Source organism: Sorex araneus, chromosome 2 (assembly GCF_027595985.1).
Source record: "Sorex araneus isolate mSorAra2 chromosome 2, mSorAra2.pri, whole genome shotgun sequence".
NCBI lineage: Eukaryota > Metazoa > Chordata > Mammalia > Eulipotyphla > Soricidae > Sorex > Sorex araneus.
In genome coordinates, this window is record NC_073303.1 from 148,961,081 (window position 1) to 148,973,529 (window position 12,449).

Genomic DNA, 12,449 nt, shown 5'->3' on the forward strand with positions numbered 1-12,449 from the left:
TTTTTATTATTTAAGAAAAAAATCATGTGCTAGGACAAATAACAAGTCAATTTTAAATAATCATTATAAAGATGGTTTCCACTCATAGAGATTTCTTTATGAGATGAGTTTTCTGCAGAAGAAATTTATATTAAAATTCCTGAAAATTAGAAGTCTTAATTCCATCCACCATATTTCTCTTTAACAGCATCTACCTTAACAATTCCTCAATTTTTAATTTTTCTGCTTAAATTCCTCACTACTCAGCTCATGAATAATTGTCAATCAAGCTTAATTTATTCTATACATTAAGGTTTTACTAGACTTTTTTTTTTAATTAGTGAGTCACAGTGAGGGTACAGTTACAGATTCAAACATTTCGTGCTTCTTTTTCCCTCATGCAGTGTTCGGGAGCCCATCCCTCCACCAGTGTCCATTCTCCACCACCAATGAACCCAGTATCCCTCCCACCCCCCAACCCCACCCCCCACCCCACCCCGCCTCTGTGGCAGGGCATTCTAATTTGTTCTCTCTCTCTCCTTTTGGGTGTTGTGGTCTGCAATTCCCAAAATTTCCAATTGCTTTTTAAATGCAACTGGTTCTTGATTTATATAAACTACCTATTTTCCTAATGACTTCCCCTTCTGTAAGACTTTTAGTTTTCATTTTAAGATCATTTAGATTTGGTGGCCAACTGTATAAATTATTAGTTTGAATGGTATACAGTGTGGGCCAGAGAAATAGTACAGCAGGTAGGGTACTTGCTTTGCATGCAGATAAACCAGGTTCAATCCCCAGCACCCTCATTTGGTCCCTGGATCCCCGCTAGGAGAGAGCCAGCATCAGAAGCACTAAGTACATTCAGGTGTGACTCCCTAACCCACAAAAATGTATATGGTTTATTTGCTGTTGTACAGTAACAATTTTTGGTATAAATAATTTTATCAGCCATATTTTCATTCATGTTGTCTTGGAATTTTTTTCATGAAAAAGTTTCTCTACTTCACTCCTTATACTGGAAATGCTACTATGTTTATATTCAGCTTTACCAGACAATGCCAATAAGCTTTTCAAACTACCAATTTATTCCCCACTTTAGAGCTCTGACTGGTCCATGTATTCCCCAGTTAATACTGGCACATATCTATTTATAGGTATATGCTTGTATAAAATTGTACATAATGGTATATATATACAATACATATGTTATACATATAACATATGTATTGTATGTTGTGTGTATAATGTTATACATATAATGTTATACATGTAACATATAATGTATATCATTAGACTTTATTTTTAATTTCTCATAATTTATAAAAATGAGGTTAAGAATTTTTATATATGTGATTTACTAGGAATTTTTCCTGTAAAATGCCTATAAAACCATGTTTCCCGAGTGATTAAAGAAGAGTCCTTTTATAGTGCCTACCTGCCTCTTTACCATTATATGTTTTGATGACTACAAGTTTTAAGATGTAAATGTACCAAAATTTATCATTTTATACCATCTTAGTATTTTTACACTAAGAAATATTTCTCTACCTCAGTCAATTATAATTTTCAAGTGTATCCAATTCCTTTTCAAACAGTACAGTTTTAAACTGTAAAGTGAACTCAAATGTTTGTTCTCACAAGCTCTTTTCTTCTGCATACAAGCTATCTTTTATGTTCCTGACAGTAAATTTTTGTAAACATTTTAAAATCTGAGAGCCACCATTTGAGTTTTCAAATACTTAACAGTGCCTTTTATCAAAACATTTACCCAAAGTTTAAATTTCAGGGCTGGAGCAATAGCACAGTGGGTAGGGTGTTTGCCTTGCATGCAGCCGACCCGGGTTCAATTCCCAGCATCCCATATGGTCCCTCAAGCACCGCCAGGAGTGATTCCTGAGTGCAGAGCCAGGAGTAAGCCCTGAGCATCGCCAGGTGTTTCCCAAAAAGAAAAAAAGTTTAAATTTCTTAAGCAAACATTTGTTTTCCCTACAATTTAGGGTATTATCTTAAACATAAGATCCTCAAATGCTTAATTTTATCTTTATTTTTCAACAGAACCTTTCAACATGAAAAAAACTATCAATACAAAATTACTTTTCTGCACTCCAATGACCCTAAAACTAAGCATACTATACATATCTGGTTCTGTGGAAGCAGATACCAAGCTCAAGTAAGGTATAAAAAAACCTTAGAAGACAGGAAGATCTGGGAAAAGTAAAGAAAGAAGAAACTCTCAACTGAACTAAGTCCCTACTAGACCAACCATGTAAGGTTCAGAGCAGACAGCACTTGCTCAATATAGCAGTCTCGCTCTGAGTAGAAATGGCTACATCTGCTGGATTTCCTTAATTCTTATTCTACTGTTTCTAATATTTATTTATTTATAATAATTATTTCTAATATTCTAATATTTTAAGATTGGATTACTTTTCACAGTAGGTAGCTTGGGGGGCGGGGAGAGGTTGCTGAAACCACACTGCAGTACTCAGGGTACTCTGGGCCTACTCCTGGCTCTGTGCTCAGGGATTATTACTGTGAGGTGGTGATACTTTTGGGTGTCAGGAATCAAACCCGGGGAACTGCATGCAAGGTCTGTGCCTTAACCACTGTACTCTCTTTCAGGCCCACCAGTGGCTTTCTTAATGTTAGTAAATCATTAGAAATGCTACCATAAACTTTAACAATTACCAGATACTAAAAAGAAATATACTCATTATAAAGAACAGTCCAGTATTCAAATCCACAACACTAAGAATAAAATTGTATTTAAAATACAGAAATGTAGTGTCAACGCCCCAGGATCAGAGCCAAATTTTAAAAATGAAAATCTTAAGAACAAAACACCAAATTCAGAACTTGGCATTATAATTCGGTAAGCCTTTCATAAAGAACACAAAATAATTTAAAAATGTACATTATATAGGTAAAGTTTGTAAATACAAAATCTTGTTTAATTTTAAAATAGGTTTTGAAAAATGTGATTTAAGCAAATTTATGTATAATCTGAATAATTTTACATACTCAAGACTACTCTAATATTACCTCACCCTAAAAAATATATATAATTCAAGTAAAATGCACAATTCAAGAATACATACCTAATACAGTTACAGTTGTAGAAGACTGAGCATTTCCAAGTGGGAATGTAACAGCTTTACATACGTATTTTCCAGAATCAGAGAATCCGATGTTATGCAGAGTAATGGTTGCATCATTAAGTGAATAGTTTTTAAACAAAACTCTTCCCTGATATTCTCCTTGAACAGAGAATCCATATTGAGGATGATGAACTGCAACAGTCTGTGAACTTTTGCCATGTATCTTCTCCCATGAAATTTGTGTTATAGTTTCATTCACTTCAATTAAACACTTCAATGAAACATTCTTTCCCCATACTGCTGTGACATGTGGCTCCACAACAATTGGTCCAGCTAAGGCACCTATGAAGGGTAAAGAAAAAAGATTTTAAAATTTGAAAGTCAATGTTAACATAAGATCATTCTCCACTTCCTGTTTCTCTTCCCTTCCCTTTTCCCCCTCTAGTAGGTGTGTGTGTATATATATATATACACACACACATATATACATACATATATGCATGTGTATATGTACATATATATACACACACACACACACACACACACACACACACACACCCAGAAACTGCCCCTGGTGCCCTGTAATCCCATCAACGGCCAACATCCAGAGACTATAAAATCAAGCTCCTCAAAGTGCAGCCTCGCGACATCTTATAGCTTAAAATTCTCCCTCTAAGAGAACCTGGCAAGCTACCGAGAGTTTCCTGCCTGCATGGGAGAGACTGGCAAACTTCGTGGCATATTCATATGCCAAAACCAGTAACAATGATGGGTCTCTGACCCTGAAAGAGCCTCCAATGCGAAACCGTTGGGAAGGACGAGTAAAGAGAGGCTCCTAAAATCTTAAGGCTAGGACAAATGGAAACGTTACTGAGACCACTTGAGAAAATCAACGATCAATGGGGATGATGATGATGATGATGATGATGATGATGATGATGATGATGATGATGACATATGTGCACTGTCTCTCTCCTTCCTCCCTCCCTCCGTCCCTCCCCCCAAATAGGAACAACTGAAAAAAGCTAGCTGTTCCTAGGACTGTATAAGTGAAAAATATGACTCAAGAAAATCAAACACACAATGTATTATCGCAGTGAGAAAACCACTGTAAGAGGTCCAAGAGTACACCTGAAAAAAATCAGAGTCCCTTCCCCAGTGAAGCGTTCAGATACACCAGCTGAATGTTTGATAGCAACCTTGTAAGAGGCTTTGAAGAAAAGAACTCAGTTACTGTTAAGAAAAAAAGCAGGCGTGTGGGGGTGGGGGCGGGGGGCTGATAGGAAGAAGGGAAAATATTAAAGTTTGATGAGGTTCAATTAGAGAGATAAACTATTCTACAGGAAAAAATTTACTAAACACTCAAATTATTTAAATAATTCATTAAGGGTTATACAAATAAGAATTTAAAGAAGCTAATGAGCAATATAGAAGTGAACATGGCTGGCAAGACCCCTAATTTTAACACAAGATATCCTTGTATAGTGCACAGTATAAATTCTTCAATACAGCATGTCAATTACAGATTACATGACTATATAGAAAACCAAGATGATTAGACAAAAGAAAAAAGCTGGGTAATTACGGCAAAGTTAAAAGATACAAGTACTTTCCCACATAACTATGAATATGCAGAATTTAAAATTAAAAGCAATTTTATTTACTTTTGCACTCCTAAAGTGAGATATTTAGATACATACGATAAAATATATGAGATCTCTATTTAAAAAAATTACAAAAAGAAATCAAACTTAAGAATTACAGAGATAATCCATTGATTGATAAAAAAGCACCATATTGTCAAGATGACATTTATTCCCATATTTTTTTTTTTGCAGTAGTAGTTACCTAATAAGCATCAGCATACTGATTCTAAATCTGTATGTGAAAAAGAAAGACCCAGAATACCCAACACAAATACTAAACAGAAGTCAAAAGACATGAGTACTACATGACTTGAAGAGTGACAATAAAAAAAGAGCAATGAAGAAAGTAAGAGAATTTGAAGATAAGTCTCAGGTTATAAAAAAAAGTTCACAAAAAGCTCCTCTAATTTAAAGCCTAATATTGTAATAAATATAGTGCACACTTATGTACTAAATATATTTATCTAATAAAGACTAAATATACTTACCAAATAAAGACCCACAATATACAAGCTGGTTTTCTAAAATTTAAGATTTAACACTTATCTTACTAAATAAAAGAATGTTAAATGAGCATATTTAAAATGAGATACTGACAAGGACATGGCTCAACAAGAATTTTCATACACTGCTGGTGGAAATTCAAATTATTGTTGCCAGGTTAGAAGATGGTATGCATCTTTTTGTACAAAAACTACAGATTACCAAACTACAGTTTACCATCACTTGTATCAACTATCATCCCGTTGATCTTCGATTTGCTCAAGCGGGCGCCAGTAACATCTCCATTCATCTCTGCGGTGTGCTAGTGTAGCCCAGTGATATCTGCTCCCTCCAGGAACATGAAGAGCCTCAAACCATTCATTCAGGGTTTTGACAAAGTCTGACCATCTCGTTGGTGGGCAGCCACATGGTCTTTTGACATCCCGTGGAATCCAGTCAGTAACAGCTCTGGTATAGCAGTCATCTCTGAATTGCATTATGTGTCCAGCCCATCAGATTTTTGACACCTTTGTATCAGAGACACTGTTCCTAATTCTTGACCATCGACGGCGGTCAGAACTTCGGATTCCTTCTCTCACTTGAGTGAAACATGATACTCCAAGCATAGCTTTCGATTCCTCTTTGGGATATACAGATAAGAGTTCTCATCCAGTTTGCATAGGGCCAGGTCTCTGAGGCGTATGTCAGTGCAGGAAGAATGGTGGAATCGAAAAGATGTACCCAGAGCCAGAGGTTCTTTGTCCTCTTAACCACTTCTTCAATGCTCTTGAAGGCGTTCCACTCTGCTCTCTTCCTCCTGCATAGTTCTGGCGCCAAGTCAATCATCATGTTGAGTTTTCGACCCAGGTACACATAGCTGCTGCATTCCTAGATGTTCGTTCTGTTGAGAGCAAATGGAACATCAGGGACTAGTTCATTTTTCATGAACATTGTTTTGCTAAGATTCAGCTGCAATCCGACCTTTCCACACTCACAGTTGAAATCAGCCAGCATTTGTGCCGCTTGTCTAATGTTTGGCGTTATGAGAATGCCGCCATCAGCGAAGCAGAGGTGGTGTAGTTGCCTTCACTCCCATTCCTTCCCATTCCAGTCGTCGCATGACATTCTCGAGGGTGGCACTGAAGAGTTTCAGTGAAATGGTATCACCCTACCGTACCCCTCTCTTTACATCAATGATCACTTCCTTGTAGCATGATGAGATCCTGGTGGTGAATCTGTAACACAGCTCACAGAGGATCCTGATGTACTGAGTTTGAACGCCCTGTTTGGCCAGGGCTTCGATGACCGCTTCAGTCTCAACAGAATTGAAGGCCTTCTTTAAGTTGATGAACGTTAGACAGAGCGGCATCCCGAACTCTCTCGAAACTTCAATGAGTTTGGTCACAGTGTGGATGTGGTCTATCGTGCTAAATCCCCTTCAAAACCTGGCTTGCTCACATGGTTGTCCTTTGTCTAGTGTTCTGCCTATTCTATTCAGGATGACACGAGTGAACAACTTGTAGATGACAGACAGCAGGCAGATTGGGTGATAGTTGCCGATGTCATGGATGTCTCCCTTCTTGTACAACAGAATGGTCCTACTGGTTTTCCACTGGGACGGAACCTTGCATTTGGGCAGGTAGCGTGTGAAGAGCTGAGCCAGTGTATTGACGAGGACTGGCAGCAGATTCTTTAAGTGTTCGGGTCTGACCTTGTCCAGACCGGGAACTGTATGCGTCTTTACCAACGAAATGGCATGTCATATTTCCGAAGGGAGGACACTGGGAACGACATATCCATCCTGCGGAATTTGGTATGTGGGCAGGTGGACGTGGCTGTCAAAGAGATCAGAGTAGAAGTCGTGAATAATCCTCTGCATTGCCCTTTTGGAAGATGTGATAGATCCATCAGGCCGTCAGAGGGCAGTCATCTTGGTATTGTAGTTGGCAAAAGACAGGGGAGCGTTGCAAATACTTTTCCCGGCTTCTGCCGCTTTGGCCAACAATGCTGCTCTTCTCTCTTTGAAGTCTTCCTTTATCGCTTCTCTGCACAGGTTTTCGAGCTCAGACGTTAGCTTGTGGTTGCATGAGGCTTGCCAAACCACGTTGGCAAATGAGCTCGAGAGTTTCCAAAGACAGGCGTCTGTGGCTTTCCCACTCTCGGCATTCTTCGCACAGTCATGGAGGTGCTGAACCAGTCGATTGTATTCCTTGTTGATGTTGCCAAGGACGGCATCTTCCCACATTGCCGTGCCAAAGAGCTTCCAAGTTGGTGGTGATTCTGGGAGTTCTCTTCTTAACATTAAACTTTGCAGATCTTTCTCCCTTCTCTGTGAAGTAGAATTTTGCACGAAGGAGACTGTGGTCCGATCCCTTTGGAATTTTGGGACAATAGCGACACTGGTCAGGCAAAACCTTCGACTGAATACGATTTGGTCAATTTCGTTGTGGAACTGTCCACCAGGAGACTCCCATGTCCAACGTTTAGATTCGGTCTTCTGAACCATGGACGGTCTTGGTCGACATGATGAACTCAGTTCTTTCACCCTGTTCGTTACATTATAGGATTCTAGGCCATGGGTCCCAATGTGGAGTTTACCATACAAGCTAGCAGTTGTGCTTCATGGTAGATAACAAAGCAAGGAGGGAAGAAGCCTCCTGAAGAAACCTCTGACCACAGCATGATAAACACATCATGAGTTCTACATAATTCACATCAAGAAAACCAACAAGGGCAATTACAGGAGCCTTTAGAAAGCTCAATGCTTTTCCAAACAAATTCAGTGAAGGTGGCTAAAGGTCTTAAGTCAGTATTCTCTCTACCAGAAGTGCAATGCATGGGGAAAATGTTTCCATGAAAATTACTAAGAGTCTGCACTTTTGATTCCCCTTGTCAACTGTGATATTGTGAAACTTTTTTTCCCCCCATTTTTGGTCATACCAAGAGATGCTCAGGGGTTATTCCTGACTCTGCACTAAGAAATTACTCCTGGCTAAGACGTTATATGCTTGGGAGTCCATATAGGATGCCAGGGATCGAACCCAGGTCAGCTGCAGGCAAACACCCTACCCGTTGTACTATCACTCCGCAATTGTGCAACTTTAAACAAAAATGAAGCTGAGTTTTAGTCATAACTATTTGCTCAAATAATACTGTACTGTTATTTCAAAAAAATTATAAAAATGAATTTCAACCATAGCCACAGAGAGAGGCACACATCAAAATGAACAAAAACACAGGGCACAATGATGGTATAGTAGGTAGGGCAGGGGGTTGACCTGGGTTCAATCCCTGGTATCCACAGGGTCCCCTCAGCACTGCCAGGAGTAATCCCTGAGTGCAGAACTAGGAGAAGCCTTGGGAAATCCCTGGGTGTGGCACCCAAACAAACAAAAATAACCAGTGTGGTATAGATTTGGGCTGGGATGAGAGTGTGGCAGTGACCCTCATCTACTGATGGTGGGAATGTTGACTGGTCAAGTCCTTTCCGGTAAAACATTATGGACACTCATTAAAAAAACAGAAATTGGGCTCCCAATAGACCCAGCAATTCCAGTTCTTGAAAGACAATCCAAAGGCTCAAAAAGCAATGGAGAAAAGAGATCTGCACTCCTAAATTCACTGCAGCACTATTCACAACAGCTGAAAATCTCAAAACCACCAAGTACTCAAACAATATATGACTGGATAACGAAACTATGGTATATATACATAACGGACTACTACTGCACCTTCAGAAAAGATAAAATATTGCAAATTGCTGCTACATGGATAGATCTGGAGAATATCATGCTAAGTGAAGTTAGTCAGAGGGAAAGACACCAAGTTAGGATAATCTCTCTCATGTGCAAAAGATAAAAAAAAAATAGCAAACAACAAATGCCAATTATAATAGAAATAAAAAACATGAGAACTCATCTTCAATAGGAACCCTGCCATGGAGGCAGGAGGTGGGAAGTGGGAGAGGGTGGCTAGAAGGGGAAGGGGACTGTGGTGAGGGCATGAAACAGGAAAGAGAACACTACAACAATGGTTGGGGGAAGTGGACAACAGGGAGGAGAGGGTGCTGAAAGGTGACAAAGTGTTAGTGTGAAACTCTATTAGTAACTACTATAAGCCACGGTGCCTAAGCTTTATTAAAAAGTGCCTGCCACAGAGGCAGGCTGGTGGTGGGACAGAAACTGAGAACAGCGGTGAAGGAACTGGTGTTGGAACAGCATACGCCTGAAACCAAGTCAAAGAACTATAATCTAGTAACTAAGATTTTTTTAAATTTTTTTCAGGATTTCTCTTGTGATAATTTAGGCAATTTTACATACTGACATTTTTAAAAAGTGGTATTTTTTTTTCTAGTTCCAATTCTAATAATGTGGTATGTTCAAGTAGGAGGGAGAAGACATTTCAAAAAATTTAGAACTTTACTGGAGCAGCTTCACTTTTTTTTTTTTTTGGCGGGGGGGGGTCACATTCAGCAATGCTCAGTAATTACTCCTGGCTCTGCACTCAGGAATTATACCTAGCAGTGCTTGGGGAACCATATAGGATGCCAGGGGATTGAACCCACATCCCAAGTGCAAGGCAAACACCCTCCCCACTATATATAGCTCCAGCCCCAGCTTCACTTTCTTTTAAAAATAAATTTTGTTTTCTGGAGGCCAAGAAATAGTAGAGAAGATAAGGCATGCAGCTGACCCTGGTCCGATCCAAGGCACTGCATACGGCCCTCCAAACCCTGCCAGGCCGCCCCTGAGCACAGAGCCAGCTGCTGCCCAACACCTACATGTTATGGAGCTAACAGAGGTTTACAACATATGTTATGTGCATTATACTTTGACATCTTTATACGCTACCGTAGCACTGTCACTGTTATCCCGCTGTTCATCAATTTGCTTGAGCGGGCACCAGTAACATCTTCAGTGTGAGATTTGTTGTTACTGTTTTCTGGCATACCGAATACGACATGGATAGCTTGCCAGGCGCTGCCGTGAGGGCAGGATACTCTCGGTAACTTGCTGGGCTCTCCAAGAGGGACGGAGGAATCGAACCCGGGTTTGCCGTGTGCAAGGCAAACACCCAACTGCTGTGCTATGGCTCCAGCTCTGGAGCCTGCTCCAGCAAATCATGCTACCATCATGATCACCACCACAAGTAATTTTTTTACCCATCACCATATCTTGATGCACTTCATGACTTAGCACCCATCCCTCAACTCCTTTTCTCTGGTAATCACCAATCTGAGTTTTTATTTGTTCATGTGCTTTTCTTTATATTCCATGAGTAGAATCACAGGGCATTTATGTTTTTATTGGTTTTTTTTTTCACTTAACACAGACCCTCCTCTCAAGATCTATTTATATTGGAAAATGCCAAAATTTCATTCTTCTAAGCCGATTAGTATTCTGCTATGTTTATGTATGTTTATACATACATAATGTTTATACATACAAAAAACATACATAAACATAGCAGAATACTAATATATATACACATACACATTTACATATACATGTACATGCCATACCTTCTTTACACATTCATCCATCATGAATATTTTGGTTTTAACATACCTTATGTAGATGCTACCATGCTACATCAGGGCACATATATCTTTTCAAACTACTGTTTCATCATATTCTTCAGACAGAAGCCCAGAATTGCTGGAATTTTTAGAATTGATGGATCATATGTGACAATGTTTTCCTTTACTTTAGAAATTTTCATAGAAATCATCTTTCCACAGTGACTGTACTAATTTACATTTCTAACAACTATTAAATACATCAAAAACACTATTCCATTGTAATTTCCCTTTTTTGTAGGGATAGGGGCGGGTAATTTCGGACACTCCCAGTGGTACTGGTCTACTCCTGGCTCTCTAACACGGATCACTCCTGGCTACGCTCAGGGGTGTAAATGTGACAGGAGCAAGTGAACCAAAGTCATGCAAGACAAGTACCTTAACTCCTCTACTACCTCAGTTCCTTATTTCAAGTTTTTACATGTTCACCAACACTTCTTGTTTCTTTTTAATAACTGTAATGTATTGTGTTGACACGATTTTTTGTTTGGGGACCCCATTGGTATGCTCTTGGCAGTGCTTCAGGGACCATACAGAGTGCAAGGAACCAAACTCAAGTCAGCAATAAAGACAAGTACCCTGCCCACTATACCATCTCTCTGGCCCCACTTGATGGATTTTTAAAGTGTTTCTTTAACGACTGATGATAAACATATGCTTGTTGGTCAGGTGCACAACTTCTTTCGGGAAATTTCTATTCAAGTCGTAAAGCAGTTGCACTTTGTACTTGTAAAATTGTACTTATGAAGTTTGTACTTGTAAAATTGATAGAGGAAGAGGGTATCATTATTTGCTAAGATTATCCTTTGGATATGGTTCAAAGTCCTTCAATACAGAAAACAACCTCAAAAAAAGTAATCTTAGGCAACATTTTTCTTCTAACTCCAAAACGCACTTTTCCCAAATCTCTACAACTAGGTGTCCTGGTGCCCTGGGCAAAACTGTGTTATTTCCCAACTGCCTTATTGTTGATAAGGACAATATCAACCTTATGTCCTATGATCTAAACCCTTTTAAATGCAGAATCACCAGAGAAGTAGCTTAGAATTAGAGGGTATGTTTTGCATAAAGAGGGCCTTTCCTGAATTAGATCTCCAGTCCTGACCACCCCACACCCCAACCCCCTCCCCACCAAAAAGAAAAGAAAAAGAATCTTTCTGGAAGGCAGTAAAACAATGGCCGAGTACAGGTCTAGAATGTTTGCTCCCAGTACCACAGAAATAATTTCTTTTTTTAAAAAATAGGACATGTGTTTCTTTATTCCTTCTGGAATTCCTTCAGAATAGCACAGAATTAAAGTTTGTAGAATTTCCATAATATCTGCATACAAGAAAAATCTCAGGGACAATGATCTTCTGTGGTTTTTTTATACACATTACTATGGTGTGTATAAAATGACACACACAATAATAATATACTAACAAAGCAAGCCAAACTGCTATAGCTGAAAAAGACTTTTTGCAAGGATAGCCTCTGGCTGGCAATGGGGAAGAAATTATTTTGGGAAAATTCCTGCCATTCATTTATGATAGCAGTTTCCTCACAATGCCCAAGCTATGCGCACAAACAAGAGGTTAATGTATGCCAGATTTCCTTTTAGGAATTTGGAATTTCATTATGTACTAGTGCAGGGAACACTTATCAGTCCCAAATAAAAAGCTATGT

The 12,449-nt window shown here is 39.1% G+C and overlaps 1 protein-coding gene across 3 annotated transcripts in view; it reads right to left on the bottom strand.

The window, feature by feature from the left end:
- The window catches only part of NECTIN3 (nectin cell adhesion molecule 3), a 103,465-nt gene that overhangs the window by 73,254 nt on the left and 17,762 nt on the right, over window positions 1-12,449 (bottom strand). For all 3 annotated transcript variants that reach the window (XM_055126724.1, XM_055126725.1, XM_055126723.1), the window contains exon 2: window positions 3,078-3,419. In XM_055126724.1, coding sequence (XP_054982699.1) covers window positions 3,078-3,419 — 342 coding nt within the window. The remainder of the gene's footprint in view (window positions 1-3,077; window positions 3,420-12,449) is intronic.